The 17,762-nt window shown below is 38.2% G+C and overlaps 1 protein-coding gene across 1 annotated transcript in view; it reads right to left on the bottom strand.

The window, feature by feature from the left end:
- LOC103797488 (heat shock transcription factor, Y-linked-like) overlaps positions 1-10,060 on the bottom strand; it is a 10,697-nt gene extending 637 nt beyond the window's left edge. The window contains exon 1 of the mRNA XM_009069708.1: positions 10,038-10,060. Coding sequence (XP_009067956.1) covers positions 10,038-10,060 — 23 coding nt within the window. The remainder of the gene's footprint in view (positions 1-10,037) is intronic.
- Positions 10,061-17,762: the final 7,702 nt, after the last annotated feature.

Below are 17,762 nucleotides of genomic sequence, written 5' to 3'. Positions count from 1 at the left end.
GAATAAAACCTTCTCTGGTCAAAAATGTGACAGGATAATAGAATTTTTTAGATTGAAAAAGAACTTAAGATCATCAAGTCCAACTATTAACCCAGCACTGCCAAGACCACATCTAAACCATGCCCCCAGGTGCCACACCTACACATCTTTTAAATACCTCCAAGGATGGTGACTCCACTACTTCCCTGGACAGCCTGTTCAATGCTTGACAACCTGTTTGGTGAAGACATTTTTCCTAATATCCAATCTAAACCTCCCCTGGTGCAACTTGAGGCCATTTCCTCTTGTACCCGTTATTTGGAAGAAGAGGCTGACCCCCACCTTGCTACAACCCCCTTTCAGGTAGTTGTAGAAAGAATATGGTCTCCCATAAGACTACTTTTCTCCAGGTTAAACAACCCCAGCTCCCTCATATGCTCCTCATCAGACTTGTGCTTCAGACTTTTCCCCAGCAACACTGCCTTTTTCTGGACATGCTCCAGCATCTCAATGTCTTTCTTGCAGAGAAGGGCCCAAAACTGAACACAGGATTTGAGGTACAGCCTCACCAGTGCAAAGTACAGGGGGATGAACTCCAGCCTAGGCCTGCTGGCCTGATCAGCATCAGCTTACACCTTTACACTGTGATAAGGCAACGCAGAAGCATCATCTCCAATATTGATAATCCCTTTCTTAAAATCTGCTCTAAAGCAGCAAAGGTGCCACTTCCCAGCACAAGGCAGGAGTTGGGGCCAGTCTGTTTTGCTCTAACTCCTTTCCACCATGAACAGGGACAAGAAGGCAGTGCTCACATGGAATCTGTTAAGTGTCTTTTTAAATGAGAAAATTCTGTATCAGCATTGACTGTTTCACATTTTAAATAGTGCAATCATTGATACTAGAGCTGTACTACCAAAATTTCCTAATTTAGACTGAGCGATGATATTTATACCAGACAAGTAATAGCTATAAAATCTACAACTGGTGCTTCATGTACAGATTACACAAAGAAGTGGGAAGTGTTTATTAACAGTTGAGCAAACATGGGATGTAGTGGGGGAGAGTGTTGCTCAAGAGTAATTAGAAAATGCAATTAGAAAAGCAACAAAAGCAGTAATAAATTCCCAAGTCAGGGCAAAAATTGAGATATTGACATAAAAATAATGTCCGTTTTAAACATACTAGTGTCAAAAAAAAAAAAAGGCATTCAATTTTTCTCTTAAAAACCAAACATTCCTGTATTTCTGCAGTGAAGATCACGATTATTGTTGAATTGAAATAGTAACAAGGTCTTGCACTCAATACACCCAAAACACCTAGAGAAATCAAGTATATATTGAGGACTTGAAAGACACTTGGAAGAGCATAAGCATTTCATACAGGTGTTTTACAAAAATGCTTTTAGATTATGTTTATACTGTACAGGACTAGATTTTTAAACAATATCTGACATTGCTAAAATTTTCATATAAATACTAGAAAGGCAAGTGTCAAACCAACTCCTTGGAAAGGTTCACAAATTATGCAGCTCATATCTCTCTGGACAACAAATGCTAGTTTAGAGTGTAAAGCCTGGAAAACGAGAAATGAGAAAAGTTTGGGGGAATATTTTACAGAAAGTTTGTGTCATCACAAGTCAAATATTATCAAGCGATAATGTAACTTGTTAAAAAAGCCTTGTGAAGTAGACCTGGGGGAAGAAGACAATTTTGTAACAGTGGTGAAAAGTTCAGGTTAAAGTCCACAGTTATTGCCATAGAAAGGAATACAGCCCTTTAGAAGGTACTTAGACAAAAGAATATTTTTAATAGATTAATGCAAAGTTTTACATTAATATAATTGAGAACTCTGCACTGACAAAGTGCATTGGCTGTCTACAAAACGTAATTAATCTTAGTCAGTAGGAGCAGTCAATACTGTCCATAATGCTGAAGAATAAAAAGAGAAACTATTTGTATTTCACAATTTTTCTAACACCATGTTAGAAGAAAATATGAAGATTACATAAAGAACAGAGCCAAACAAAGAATTTGAGTATATTCTGGAGTATTTGCTTCCAGGAAAGTATAGTGCTCAGTACAAAATTATTGAACATTTTTTTAGACAGCATGCGTACTGGGTACCTGGTGTGTAGAAATCATATCAGCATTATAAACTGTAATATTTTCATTACAATCCTGCATTTGACTGAAATCTCTGAGGGTTGATCAAAAAACTGTAGGAAATGGAACTACCCAGACTTTCTTCCCCTTTCTCTGGGGAACCTCCTCTTTCTTCTCCCACCTCTTGCTTTTGATGGTGTAATAACTGTGCATTACATCAAGTCCAATAGAACTGCAGGAAAAGTTTACAATTCAGACCCACAAAAGCCTGACCTTTGTAGGAGTCTGCCTAAGTCACTTCTTACTTGCAAGTCCATGGAAGAGTACAGTGATCCTGGTAACTGCTTCTGCGATGTTAGGAGTGCACTGGGACACGTGAGCTGGACCAAAGGTATGCAGTCATTTATAGTGAGGGGATGATGCTGCTTGTATGAGACACTCATATCTGTCATCAAATACTAAACACTGTGGAAAATTATTAGGAAAGATGGACTATGTAGTGGAGGTGAGGACAAGCATACCTCTCCAGGAGGCCAGCAAGGCTCTCTGGAAGTAGATAAGACTGGGACGAGTTTGTGAGCCATCCTGATGGAGAGAAGAAAAAGCTAGTCTGGTGCAAGGCTCAGGAAGAAGTTGGTTTAGCTTCATTTTAATCCAGCAGACCTCTTATTTTTGCAGAGACCTAGTCTACATGTGGGTAGAATTATTTGTTCCTACTTACACCTTATGGCATGCTGTAGGTATCATCTCTTGTGTTACAGGTATTCAGCTCCCTGTGAGGCAGGAGAAGTGTCTGGACATGGAATAGAAGAGTCCTGGAGTAGTTGCTCAGTGGGCACTGAGTAGGAAGTGGAGGAAAAGTAGAGGAAAGACTAGTAGAGCTTTGCTGTAAGGCTTCAGACAATGGGTGCTGACGGCTCCCATGTCCTCTTCTCATTTTGGGTGTTCCAATATAGTTAAGTCATGAGAACTAGTTGTTATACTTACACCTCTGCATTCTACCTTTTCTCACCCTTAGAAAGAAAAGAAATATAAACTATCATCTTGGTTGCGAAACAGCTCACTGGTGCAAAATTATTAGGGCAGACTAAATGAAATTAGAAAGAAATAAAACTGGAAGTCTCATTGTCCAGCCCTTCAAACCAGTCAGTCTTCTTTCTGTAGCAGTAATACCTAATTTATGTGTCACACAGAACATCTGGGTAAAGTGAATGGTGAAAACCATGCTGAGAAAATACTGAGAGGGATCCTTTATTCTTTGGTGATTTTGCCTTCACTTATCTCAAAGAAAAAACCTTTAGAACACTGATCTGGGACCAGAGAATGGTGTTGAAGAGTAGTGTCTGTATATCCAAATTTTTTAAGGAAAGGGAGAAAACAGATGTCGCATCAAATTATTCTTGAATAACAATTTCCCTGATGTCTATGAAAATTTACATGAACTGAAGCAGGAGACACAAGCAGAATTTATAAAACACTGAGGCATTCAGCTCTTGCTACTTGGCCCATGGCAATGGTACCTCTAGAGAAAAGCAATCCCAACAGCAGAAATAGAGTCAGAAGACTAAACAGAGAGGTACTGCAGAGGTCCAACAGGCAGAACAGTGTTTACTTGACACCATTTCAGCACTGCCAATAATATCAAAATGCTATCAGCTCCCTGCTAAACACTTTATTTTACTGTCCATCCTTCAAATCAGGCCTTTCCCCCCACTGATATATAAGTAAAATAAGTATTTTCTGATATAACTACACTGTAAGTCCTTTCTAAACTCCAATTTTCAACCCTCCCTGCTGCCTACTCCAAACTTCTCTGAAGATTTTGACTCATCAGTTCTGACTAAACCTCAGCCTCATTCTTCTCCAAGTACTCTTCACTGTGCTCTCTCAGGTCACAGCAGGCCTTAGCAGAACTTCCAATTCCCTGACTACACTAAATGTAAAAGAAGAAGAGAGAGAAGCTGTGTTTGTTACTTGCCAGCTATGTGGGCTCCCCAGACTGCTCAGCTCTTTCTGCTCTTTTAGCTTGTGCTCTGGATAAGAGCAAAGCACAGGAGAGGAGAGATGAGGGATGAGTTCAGCATACCTCTGTTTCAGCCTTAATTGGATGCTTCTGTCTCTGAAAGTGAGCAAGCAAGGCATCAAGAAGGCACTTATATAAAAAAAACCCAAATAAATAAACTAGGCAGGCTCCAAAAATGGAGAGACAAACTGAAAGTCCTAGTTCCAATTAACATACCATACTTAAGAAAATTCAAAACACTGACAGACTTAATCAGATATTCAGGAAGCAAGCACTGAATTTAGGTGCTCTCAGGAGCAACAATCAGGCTCGTGGCAGGATACAAAAATGTAGCCAGAAGCAATATTTCATGACGGACTTGCCACATGGATCTGCTTTCATCCACAGAGCAGTGCTGTTCAGTGGCCTCACTGCCTCTGGCAGAAAAGGATGAGAAAAGAAACACACAACGTTGAAGAAGACGGGAAAAAACCCCAAACCACTTAACACGGCAAAACTAAGATAGCTGGTGAGAATTGCTGTTGAAGCAGAGCCCTGGAAACTGATTAAGACAGTTTCTTCCACTGTGTGCTGAAAGGCAGCTGTCTGTCATCTTCTACAATGTGCATACAACATTTGCTGCAGATAGGGCATTGCAGCAGTAAGGTATGGCTAGGTCAGGTGTGGCATTAAAAACAAAATAAGGGAAGGGGGAAGGAGGGTGGAATTCTATCATATCAAATATTTCTGTCTCATTGAGTTTGTCAAGACAATATATACATTAAATTTCAATACGCCAACTAAAAGCTGTGGGGAAGGAATGACTGGCGAAATGAAATCTCAAAAAGGACAAAAAACACGAGAGTTAAATTTTTGTACAAAAACTGAACTTGATAATGCCTGTGGGGAAAACAAAGCCTTTTGTTAATGATAGCAACACTGCAGTCCAATAAATCAATGAAAAGGGCAACTGGTGAAAAGTTTACATGATTTAAAATAAAATAAAACACCCACACAGGAAATTACTCAACTTTCCCTGCAAATTGTTCACCATTTAATACCATGTTATGTACAAGATACGCCATTAAAACTTTTCTAACCCATCTTTGATTCAGGATCTGTGTCATGTAGCTTTCCATTTGTGTATATCTTTGAGAACCTTATTTTGCAATTTCTAAAATACTAGTTCCTGGTGTTTTAATTAAACATCAGTCATGCAACAGAATGCATCTCACTTTTCTAAAACATAGTGCACATCAATATGCTGTATCCAGCACTCCTTTCAGTCAGTCAATCAGAAAGTTGGGCAACTGAAATATGAAGTAAACATACATTTGAGATAAAACCAGAATTGGTAGATTTACATTTTAGTCACAATGCTGCATTTCTGTACTGTCATCTTTTGCTAAAATACACTGGTATTCTGTCCATTTTCAAACGTATGTGCTTTATTTCACTTTTAAATTTACTGGTGTTTACTCTAGTAATTCAGAAATAAAGAATATAGAGCTCCACAGGAGCACTCAGAATAAATTCAAGATAATTTCTTGGTAGAAACATGTAGAGAAATACAATCTGCTGCTTCTAAGAATGGTAAGCACCTCCCTATTTGTGGTAGGTTGGCCCTGACTGGACACCAGGCACCCACCAAAGTGGTTCTATCACTTCCCTCCTCAGATGGACAGAGAGAAAACACAACAAAAGGCTCGTGGGTCGAGATAAGGCCACATTTGTGTGGCCAGTAAGATTCATTCCTTTGCTGAAACCACAGTCAAAAAGATTGCATTTTCTAACTGAATGGGCCTCTTGTCATTTTCCAAGTAGTGTAAGTACTTCTGGAAAAGTAAGAGTTTGTTCAGGAAGTAATGTAACCTCAATATATTAATGACAAGAATTAAAATAGCAAAAGGATTTCTCACATTATACTACAAAGATTTCAGTTTTTTAATCTGTCCTGCTAATAGACAAGTGTGCAAATGGGGTAGGCAGAGGGAGGAGTGCTTATGTTTGATTAAAAGACCATTCAGAATAAACAACTTTACAAATGTCTGTGAAACAGCATGAATTTTAAAAATAGATACCAGTCTATTTTAGTCACAAAATTCAGTTTATTGTGCAACCTGAAGAAGCAACAACGTAGCATCTGTTCCAGGCTAATTATTTTTAAAAGCAGCAAATTAGAGTGGTAAGAAGCAATCTCTGCCACAAATGCAGATGACTTGCAAGGAGCTGTTTCAAGTAGGAGAGAAAAGAATTATATTTGTTTAACAGGAAAGAGATCTCATATAACAGCTAATGAAAATGAAAGCAAAACTGTAACTAAGGATGTTTAATTTGCCTCTATATTAAAATATACAAAATGGATTAATAACTATTCCATTTAGCTTTTGAAACTGCAATTTTACTACTGCTGTGATCTCTTTCCAAAACCTGAGAGGAATGCAAACTCAATATTGCTCTTCTGATCAAGTTACGTTCAATTATACATGCATGATAGACCCATTCATAGTTGACATAGAGGAATGGAATAAATTCTGCTTAAATTACAAATCACAAGTGATTGCTTCTGCATGTTATGGACTCCTGTTTAAAAATAGCCCTTCTTGATATTAAGAGTGAGAAGAGTAGCCAGCTAAACAAGCAGATAAAAGAAACCAAGGAACCTAAAAAAAGGGGGGGGAGGTAGAAGGAGGCAACCTATTACACTGCTACACTAAACCAGTATGCAAGTTATTTTCCTGGTGAGAAGAAAAGAGATACAGGGTAGAACAACTGGGACTGAAATTAAAAGTAACCATGTCCTGCTCTGTGATAGATCCTGTATTAGCTTTGTAGACTTAGGAGCAACGTTAAGTGCAGCAGGATAGTGGGAAGATAAGAATTCTCTCACCCAGAAACAAAAACAGAAGATCTTGCAGATGAAAGTGCTAAAGATAATTGTAAAAGATGGCAGGCTCTTACACTTTCAGTAACACTCTTCTGCTGAGAAAAGATCTTGTCACGCATTTGAGTCTTACACAGGAATGAAGAAATTTTCACTGTAGCACCAAGAAAAGGTCTGGTGTTTCCAGCCAGAGAGTTCAAGAAATCTATGGAGTGAGTTCCTGCATATTAGGAAGACCTAAACTTGAAGAGAAATTTCACACCAGTATTTCTGTTGCTTTGAATTATTTATCAACAAACAGGAAAAAAAAAAGAGGAAAAAAAAAACCTGAACCATTTTTAACTATCGGTTTTATGTGGGTTTATACTTGCCTACCCACTTGCATAATTCTCCTTGTATGAAAAAGCAAACTAGCAGAGCCTGGACACGGATGAAAGATCAAACCTTTTGACACCTCATGAGGGAGCAGCCACAACAGGAGCAGGCCAGATGGCAGCTCAGCAGAAGCAGCAGCTCCAGGAAGGGGAGGGAAGCCAGGTTTTCATCCAGCAGAGGACACACCCGAACAGACGCGGTGAACTCCTCTGCAGCCACCTCAGATACCCAGGCTGCCAGGTGCTGCAGCCCTCGGACATCCAAAGCAGGAACCTGCCTCACTGACCTCTTCTCTCAAAGAGATCTGGGCTGAAGACTCCAGCAAGCACTATTAATGTGCTGTTTGAGACTACTCCCTGAGAATAAGGTCTTAGCAGGAAGGCTTCTGGCAACACCTTCGCTGCACACCCTTGTAGCAGAGCCACAGCAATCAAATCCAATGGATCTGGCGTAAAAGGTGCAAAACAAAGTACTGCAAGCAGCCACGTTCTTTCGTTTTTCCTCATAGGATAGCTGGGAAGCTCAGCTGGCTGGAGCTGTCCACGGAGTGTCCCAGATAAGCCAGTTTCAAGGGATGGGCTGTGCTTGGTGTAGTTACTTCATTTGGATAAACAAATTCCCAGGAAGGTCAAGATTATGCTCTTGATGACTTTGTAAAGGAGATTTCAGGCATTATTTTAAAGGCTGTTTATATAGATGCTACACGTGGAATTAAGTACATTGAAAATGCAAAATGAAGGAGAGTTGTTTTTTGCAGAAAGATATATTGCAAACTCAAAGCATACCATGGCATTCAGACAGAGCTGACTGACAGGATTTTTTCCTTAATGTGCGCTTGAATAAATTTCACGCACACATCAGAACAGACTGAAGCTGTTTTCTTTAGAGGAATACTTTACTAAACTGCATTTAAACAGAAACACAATACACCAATTACTGTGGAAATTCTTGCCAAAACATTTTAGCAGTCATTTTGAAAAGCCTGCAATAAGAAGAAACAATGAACTCATACCAATTTACAGCATTTGAATTATACAGCAGAATTTCTTGGCTATTAGAGCATCGCTGCATGACTGCATAAAGTCAGACACCACAAATACAGCAACTACAGTGCACTGTTCTCTTTGTATCACTTCATTTACTGCATTTTGGTGTTGAAAGTCAAACAAATGAGAGTGCTAATCAAGGAAGTGACAATGCTAACCTATCTCTTCATCTGAGTTTTGAACAGAATGCACCTCCTTAATGATTCCAGGCTCTCAACTTTATTGTTACTCAAAAAGAATGTATGAGACAGTATGTTAATTGTGATCTGGAACTGCCCCTGTACACCAAATAAGTGTCTGTTTTATAGCTTGCTCTAAATTAGCTAACAGAGAAAGCAGAGTGTATTAGGCAGCAAAACCTTTAATTTTTTAGAAATTTACTGTCATTTACTAGCATTATATCAAACTGATAATTAAGCCTGGAATAACAGCACAGCATTACTGGGTTACAGTAAGGCACTTACAACTAAGCATCATCAGAGAGTTTAGAAACCAGCCCAAATACTGTTTAGTAGACAGGCAGCTCATCTTTTGTATGTGGCTCACAACTGTGATCCATCAGACAGAACTCAGGAACAGAACCCAGGACACCTGGGTTCACCTCATGACCTTTGACAATGCACTTCACGTTAATGTACAACAAAACCAAAACTGCTTGGCTGCTTTTGAGAGATAAGATTAGAAGAAGACAGGCTAAACTGCTACACTTTTGCTAGCTGAAACACCCCTTTTCATGTCAATATAAAACATCACTGAACTTAAGTCTATTTCCATGCTGCATCTCTTCAATTCCGTGCTTCAATCTCTTACAGCTTCTACCCTTCCCACTCTTGCATGCAACTCCAATGAGGTATCATTCAGTTTTTCTCTACCTCTCCCTCATTCCAGAGGAAGGCTGACTTCTTCCATGACCAAGATGGAAAGATTCCTCTCCCGAGAGTCACCCACTGCAGTAGTGTTGTTTCTGTCTGCGGGATGCCTACATCCTTTGTTACAGAACTTAGAAATATCTGCACCAAATGAGTCCCAGACTGCAGGAGACACCCAGGCACCCATCAAAGCCATTCTCCCACACCCCTCTGGAAATGGACAGGAAGAGAAAATATAACAAAAGGTTCATGGGTAGAGATAAGGACCAGGAGAGATCACTCAGTGCATACCATCACAGGCAAAACAGACTTAACTTGAGGAAATTAAGTGATTTTATTACTAACAAAATTAGAGCAGGATAATGAGAAAATAATGCAGACCTTAAAAACACCCTTTCTCTACAAGCCTGCAGGTCCCTGCTGGAGGCTTGATTCAGCATGGACTTCCCATGGATTTGCAGCCTCCTTTGGGAATCCACCTGCTCCATCATGGGTCTCCTCCATGGGCTACAGGTGGACCTCTGCACCCTGTTAACCTCCATGGGCTGCAGGGGCACAGTCACCACACCATGGTCTTCACCACAGGCTACAGGGGATCCTCAGCTCCAGCGCCTGTAGTACCTCCTGCCCCTCATTCTCCACTGGGTGTCTGCATAGTTGTTCCTCTCACTTATTCTCACTCCGCTCTTCTGTGGTCATTATTACTTCTGCTCAATAACTTTTTTTCCTTTCATAAATTTCTTATCACAGAGGCATTACTACCATCACTGACTGGCTCACCCTTGCCGCAGCGGCAGGTCCATCCTGGAGCTGCTGGCATTGGCTCTGCCAGACATGGGGAAGCTTCTAGCAGCTTCTCACAGAAGCCACCCCAGTAGCCCACCACTGACAAAAGTCTGGCCATGCAAAACTGCTACATATGGTTAAGGCAGTTCAGTACCTTCCTGGGAGACCTGACTGACGTGACATTTATCTCCTCAGTCCTGGAGCTCTCAGTCTTAAGCAAACTAAACTTCTCACAGCTGATCACTAAATATTCTGTGCATCCATTTGCTGAGATCCAGATCCACAGAAATGCTGATCATGCAAAAAGGTGCATACGAAGACCCTTGGAAGTCTATTTTCATTATGAAAATAAATAATTCCAAGTACTCTGGGCATTTAAAAGAGCATACAGAATTAGAGAACATGAAAATTTGAGGCTTAAATGTCTCCGTACTTTGTTTTCTTCCCTGTAAAATGAAGACAGAATATTTCCACTCTTAGCATATTCATTTCATAGCATCTCTGTGATACTTGTTAAACTCATACTACAGCAGGAAACTTAGTTTTAGAAATTCTCTCCTCATCAGAAAATTGAAATAATTCATTAAATAAGGCACTAGAAAAGGTTTTTCGCCTTTGTTTTTTAGGTCTGGCCACCCAAATGTAACTATCAGTACAGAAACAGTGCTCCTATTTACTGAACACTTTAAGGTTTGTAGTTCAGCATTATCCCAATGCTGAACTAATTTTCATTTCTATGTTTCCTAATTTTTGAGTACTTACACTGCCTCTCTGCTGTCCTAAAGCTCAGCAAGCTTTATATCACAGGAAAAATATATAAAAGGGCATGGAAATTAGAAATATTTTCAGAATATAAGAAACCACAGACTTCAGTTTCAAGTTCAGATTGAACTTTCACAGTAACTCACATTTTATGTGCTCATCCTTTCTCAATTAAAACTTGTACACTTGCCAGTAAAGATTTAAAGATCAGCAGTTCATTTATCATGTTTGCTTGAGTTACTCATTTCTAAATCATATGCCCATTCCAGCTACTTACCACACAGCAATGTTGGAAGGACTGATTAAAGACCATGGTTTCTGTTGCCAGTGACAACTATGATAAAAGCACTTAAAGGAGGAAGAATTGAATCTAGTGCCATGAAAATAATGTGCTGAAATACAGCAAAGTTTTTAAATCTCAAGATGAAAGCATTTTCCAACAAGACAGATGCACTTACTCTGATAAAACTAAGGCTATGAAAAGCCTGGCTTGCTAAACACAAATCCTGTAAGTTAAGAAAAGATGAACAGCAATGTACCTGCTTAAACTGAAAAATGGTAAATGATCCAGTAGCCAAGAAGCAGAAAGAATACTCGGTTTGTTTATAGTTTCCTAAAGAAGTGTTGTCTTCATGTTCAGATTAAGCATGAAAACTAATTACAGAAAGACACGGCGGGAAGCAAGGAAATAACATGCAAAGGGAACCAAAGCAGTGTGCTGCAGGGGTAGGCATTCTGTGATCACACTGATGAAGTAGTCCAAAACTGCTTGCATGCTGCTCAGTGCTCAGCTGAGAACTACTCTTCCTTCTTACTTGCGAGACTAAAATGTTTGAAATCTAGATCTTGTTTGGGGATTTTTTTTTGCTAAGACAGTCATGCCTTAAGCAGCTGCACAGCACATCTTAAAGAATATAAACCTTTCATCCATCCACTTTGGCAAAAACTCAAACTATAATGACTGAGCACTTAAGCAGAGAGGAGAAATCAAAGAACTACATCTGACTCTCCGAGATAGACTCCAGGATAAAATGAAGTCCTATACGATTAGGAGCATTCATGCAAGTCGTTCAGGGAAAACTCTCATGATATTTGTAAATTAATGTCCTGAATGAACAATGCCTTATTTATTTTTTTTTCTTTCACTATCAGGAGAGAATAAAATACACTCACTCAAGAAAGTGCACATCTCAGACATGTTTTTGTTATTCAAAGAGACGTTTTCTGACCTACACCCTCAGTATCCTATACTTAGCAAAGTTGCTCATGGCTTCACTAAAGTTTCTGCCTGCATAAGTAAGCATGTGGAAACAGCACCCTAGGAGAGTTATGTGGCAATAATATCCAGCTGAACCGACAGATAAAAGCCATCCAGATAAAAAAAATCCTGATTTTTAAATGAAGCACATTCATTTTGGTAATCAGCTCATGATCACAGACTGTTTAAAGAAAGGTGTGCCTTCATGCAAGCTTTTCTGTGTATTCGGTTGTTTGGGGTGGGGTTTTTTGTTTTATCCTACAAAAAAAAAAAAACCAAAAAAACCCCCCCCAAACTGTCTTAGATCCTGCAATTGGTTAGGAACATGCCTATTTTGTTAGTCGCTCTTTGTTACCATCTCTGTTACTATATGGACACAAGCATGGCCCTGGCTTAGTAACAAACTGAAAAAAATGCTCATTTATCATGTTTTGGGGGGTTTATTTCTGGTTGAAAGTATTTATTGTTTGTTTAATAACATATAGCAAAGTTAGATTATCTAGCCATTGGTCCAAATATACTTTTCTAATACTGTTCTTTTTTTCATCTACCAATAAAGCATTAGCTATCCATCTTCATACTCAGGACTTAAAACTGTGTTTACTGTTTCGGTGAAAGTCTTTGGCATAACATCAGTGTGAAAGTACACAAATATTTCTATGACAGTAAAGTCCTGGAGGCAAATACAGACTATGATTATACTGTGGATGCAATCACCTTGTCCTTACTTCCATGTTAAGCTGATCCCTGAGAACAATTATCTGGCTCTTCTTTCTTCTCCCCTCCAAGTTATAAGTGAAGAAAACCAAGCACCTGGACCCAAAGAAGCTGGAAAGGAAGAGGAGCACCTCAAAGTCCCCCTGCTTTTCAGTCAGACAGACACTTTTTGATGGTATATTTAGACAAGTAACTGAGTTATTTGAGCCATGTGGAAAAGTATCATTTGGCAAGGCTGAACTGCACCTACAGCCAGTAGACTTTGCTGGTAAAGCCCATATGGATTAGATCTACTTATCTCTTTCTATACCTGTCCTCTCTGATCTTTATTCTGCAATCTCCAGCATATTCTTATACTTTATTCAGATGCAAAATCATGTCTTAAAAGTTGGACTAAGCAGCCTGATAGAAAAGATGAAGGTTTGTGTTGCATCTCCTTTTTTTTCTCCTTTCTCCCAGGAAGTTTCTGGTAATACCTGCAGCCTCAGAGGAGATTAGGCAGCTTTTAAAAACTTTTTGCAAAACCAGAAGGGAGGAAGAAGGAAAGAAAATGGTTTTTTTTCACCACGTAGTTTGATTAATGCATCTTAACCCAACCTTCCATCTCAGTAACAACTCATGAATTAACCAAACTGCAACATTTTTGAGCAAAGCAGAAACTGGAAAACATAGGGGGAAAAAAACCCAGCAGTTAGAAATTGTAGCTGGAACTCAGACCCCAGGTGGAACTGAGATGTCCAAAGCAAACTCCTACAGATTCCTTCTCTAAATACCCAATTCAGCAAGTAAATAAAAATCCAACATAACATTCTAAATTTTTCCTTAAAGATTTCGATGTTGGCTTTGGAGAGAAAGAGGTTCCTGCTATCTAACTTCCTTGTTCAGACTATAGGAGATTTCTGCGTTTCCCAGTCAACAAAAGAGTCTTTCTGGTAACAAGAAACCCACTGGTAGCATGCAATAAGCAAATGAATCACATTCATCTGGGTGTGGGTTGATTTAAGCTTTTGAACTTAGAAAATAATGTGTCTTTAATCCTAATGTAACAAATCTCAAATGGTTTTTCTGGAGCTTTCAGTCAGAAATCAAGAAATCAATGCCATTTCTAAATACTCTATAAAAAATGAATCATCAGCTCTTTGAGACAGTTAAGCCTTTAAAGGACCATATAGAACCTCCTGGGAGAGCAAAAAAAAACCCAAGAAAAAAAAATCCTTCTTGTTAATTCTAGAAGTTCTTCAAATACAGATAAATGGACAAATCCCTTGTAACTTATTCATTGCCAACAGTATCTCAGGGTATTTTAAAAAAATGCCAATGCATGTAAATATAAATGTGCAAAAATTGTTTTATACAAATAATACCCTAAGTTATTATTGTTATTATTATGCCCTACATATTTTGAAGAAATGTTTTTCATCAAAATAAATCTGATGTTTTCTCCTGGAGAATTAATGCTCCAGGAAAGGTCAAAATGCACTATCATCTTGTAATAAATGTAAATGCATTTTCCTAGGCCTTTAAGGAAAAAAAATACATATCATAAAAGTATGCTTCATTTTCTGTTAAAAAAAATTCCCAAATTTATTTGATATGTTATCCAAAAAGATCACACGTTTCCAACCAGTAAAAAAAAGATTTCAGAGAATATGAGTGGATAACATCTCAAAATAGCTTTCCTTGTTACTATAATTTTCATTTTAGCATTTTTCAAGTATCTTTTCTTATATCTCTATGTTTTTACAGACAAATCCAGATAAGGAAATGCATGGGTAAGGACAGAATCAACAAGAGGAGCATCAGTGTACATCAGACACTTAACATGACTTGGATCTCAGTGCCTTAAATGTCTAGCTCCTCCTGAAAGCAAATGTCAGGCATGGAAATTTATTTAAGAAAATGTGACAGGGTTCTTAATATAGACCTAGACCAATATAAGACATATACCATATCATAGCATTTTAAAATACCTGACAAAATGAAACGTTTTTACCAACTTTAGCACAGAAAAATCCATTCCCTACTCATACCTCAAGAAAAGAATTAATTATGCATTATTTTTTAAAAACCCTTTGATTTAGAACTGTTGCTGTCTACTTATGTGCAAAGTGAACGAGAAATTTCAAAAGAGAAAGGAATAAAGGAAATTTCTAGTGAATTTCCCATTACTCAAGAAACTAATGATCAAACACAAATAAACTACTTGGCTGCAACGTGTCTAGCCCTATCACTACAGTAGGAAACTGGGGAAGTCTTTACTAATCCCTGCCCATGAACCCTGTCCTAAGTTCTCTTTAGCTTTCTCAAGTACACATAGATTTTGTTTTACAGTGTACAGACTCAGAAAAATTGGTCATATCTGCCTTAACATATGGATTAGTGTTCCACCTACAACACGGAATTGTCTTTATGTCCCCATAGCTGGAAGGTAAGGCTAATGCTGCAATAAAACATGTCGAGACACCAGATAGGGTCTTTTGTTTATTTGTCTCTACTAGAAAAAAAAAGAACTAAGCAGTTCATAAAGTAAAACTTAGGAGGGTTTACATAGACCTTGATCTTGCCTTTCTACCATATTTTCTACTTTTCATATCAGCATGTTAATAAGTGCCCTGGATTGCTCATCCAGGTCTCTCCAGTTAGCTCAGAAGTAGCCTGAGATAACTCAAAAGCAAAGGAAGCATTTTACTGAATAAACTAACTATGTCCAAGATCTCCACTTTACACGGATCAATGGGTCATGTTATGGTTCACATCGAACATATCAGGCTTTCTATTCCTTACTGCATAAAGTATTATTTCTTCCTAATATCTGTATTCAAGACAGTAATTAGAGTAGAATACTATTTCAGCTGTGAGAATATTTATCTGTGTATCAGATACTGAGTAGTGATCATTAATAATATATTGGTCTCTACGAAGTTACACAACATCTTTCCGAAAGTAAATCAGCAGAAATGCAGAATCACCATTGATGCCAATGAGTAGTAGTCTGGTCATGTGTTTGTCCCATTGTAAGTGCCAGTCTAGAGGATGCTGAGCTTAATGGTTGCACACATAACCTTGCAAATGTAGCACAGAACATCTAAAACAACTCCTTCAGCCTGAAAAGATACTGGGGAGTGAGGGCAGTGCAAGATTTGAATAGCTATGATCTTCTCAGCAGAGAATTTAATGTTAGCTTTTTATTCCAGTGCTAATTTTACAGCTCCAGGAGTGCTACTCAGGTCTATTAAATTTATGGCTGATAATTCAGCACCAGCAACTAACACATCCATTTGTTATGTTATCCAATGCAGAACAGGCAAGTGGGTGCACTTAAAACTTTACAGAATAGGCAAGTGAGTTCTGACTACCCTGATGTCATAAAACAGCTCTACGTTCATTTTCAAGAGAAAAGCCTTAACTGAACTTGAGAATGCAAGATCCAAAACTGGGAATTACAAAGGTCTATGGGGTTTTTTTCCCACACTTTGTCCTAAAATGTAATTATGGGCTGTAAACAGAAAATATCCATGACAAGTTGAAAGTTGAACATTTTAGACACATAAGTGAAAAGCCCATAATACAAAGCTATTATAACTACCACTAATATTGGTACTAGTTGCATTATTTATGTTTAATAATTAACTTATAAGTTTGAATTTTAATTTAGCTTTAATTGACACAAGATTTAGGTTGGAAAAATACTACTGAAATAAAGAAGATAAAGCTTTGCTTATTTTACTGTACTTATTACAGAAACCACTTTACAGCAATCAGGGCTTTTGCTGAATTTTGATGACTAGGACAATACAGGTTTCTAAGGAGTTTAAGGTGAAACAGTGTAGGTTATCATCACATTCATCACAATCTCCCCACAAGAACAGTACCAAAAGTTCAGTAACTGCCCACAGGGTTTAGCTGTGATTTGGAAAATGTTCATGGTTTTTTTCAGAAATTACATTTTCTTCAGTCTTCAGTCCTTTCAGACTGTCTTATATGACTTTTTTTAATGAACTTAAGAACAGTTTTGAACTACAAGCCAATCAAACCTACTACATAATCAGCAGATGCAGAAAACACATTCATCATTGCTACTGGTTTGCATTCTGATACCTGCGTGATGGTTTGACATTTATTCTCCTGATCCATCAGCTGGCACAACATGCTGCACAACACAAAGGCTATGTTCTGCATCATGACTGTTGTGGCAAACATAATTAATTATATGCCTTCCTTGGCTTGACCCTCTACACATTAAGTTCAATCCAATATAGAGGCATACAACAGAAAGAAGCATCTTCCTCAAACAGGAAGAGTAATTATTCAGTACACAATCTGCTTGATAAATTTATATGACCCAGCTTAGAGCTGTCTCTTTAGAAATGGGATAATTCTGGGAAATCTGGAAGGTAGTGCAATGTTCAAATAATATTTTTTTTCATAATGCAAAAATACACTCAGATTCTATGCATTAATCTAATTGGAAAGCTATTCATGCTTCTTTTGTATTATGCCAACAATATATTATTGCCTAAGAGCTATTAGCCATTACCAAAAGACATTGTTTTCACAAAATACAATGTGGTACTACAACGATCCAATCTTTCTCTGCTCAAATCATAAACCTTTTAATCTTTTCAAACAGATCTGGGTTTTTAATTCCCTGAGCATAAAAAATTGAGGCATGTCTTTTCTACGCCTTCCCATGAATCCATATTAATGCAGCTATAGAAAAAAGAAAGATGAAAAAAATTTTGTTACATTTGAAAAGAAACATGGCACCAGTCTGAAACCACATATGATGAATCTCAGACCAAACAAACTTTTGCAGAATTTAGACAGGTCTGAGTTATAAAAGACATTCTCTTCACCTAACATGATAATTTATGCCAACAATCCCAACATGCTATGTTCCTCAGAAATTAGTTTGTGGTGTCAAACAATGGCAACTCCTGATTTGGCTTGCAAGTATGGGTGTCACAGACATGATTTTTGAA

Source organism: Acanthisitta chloris, unplaced genomic scaffold (genome assembly GCF_000695815.1).
Source record: "Acanthisitta chloris isolate BGI_N310 unplaced genomic scaffold, ASM69581v1 scaffold19282, whole genome shotgun sequence".
Taxonomy (NCBI): domain Eukaryota; kingdom Metazoa; phylum Chordata; class Aves; order Passeriformes; family Acanthisittidae; genus Acanthisitta; species Acanthisitta chloris.
This window is presented reverse-complemented; position numbering and strand designations above follow the sequence as displayed.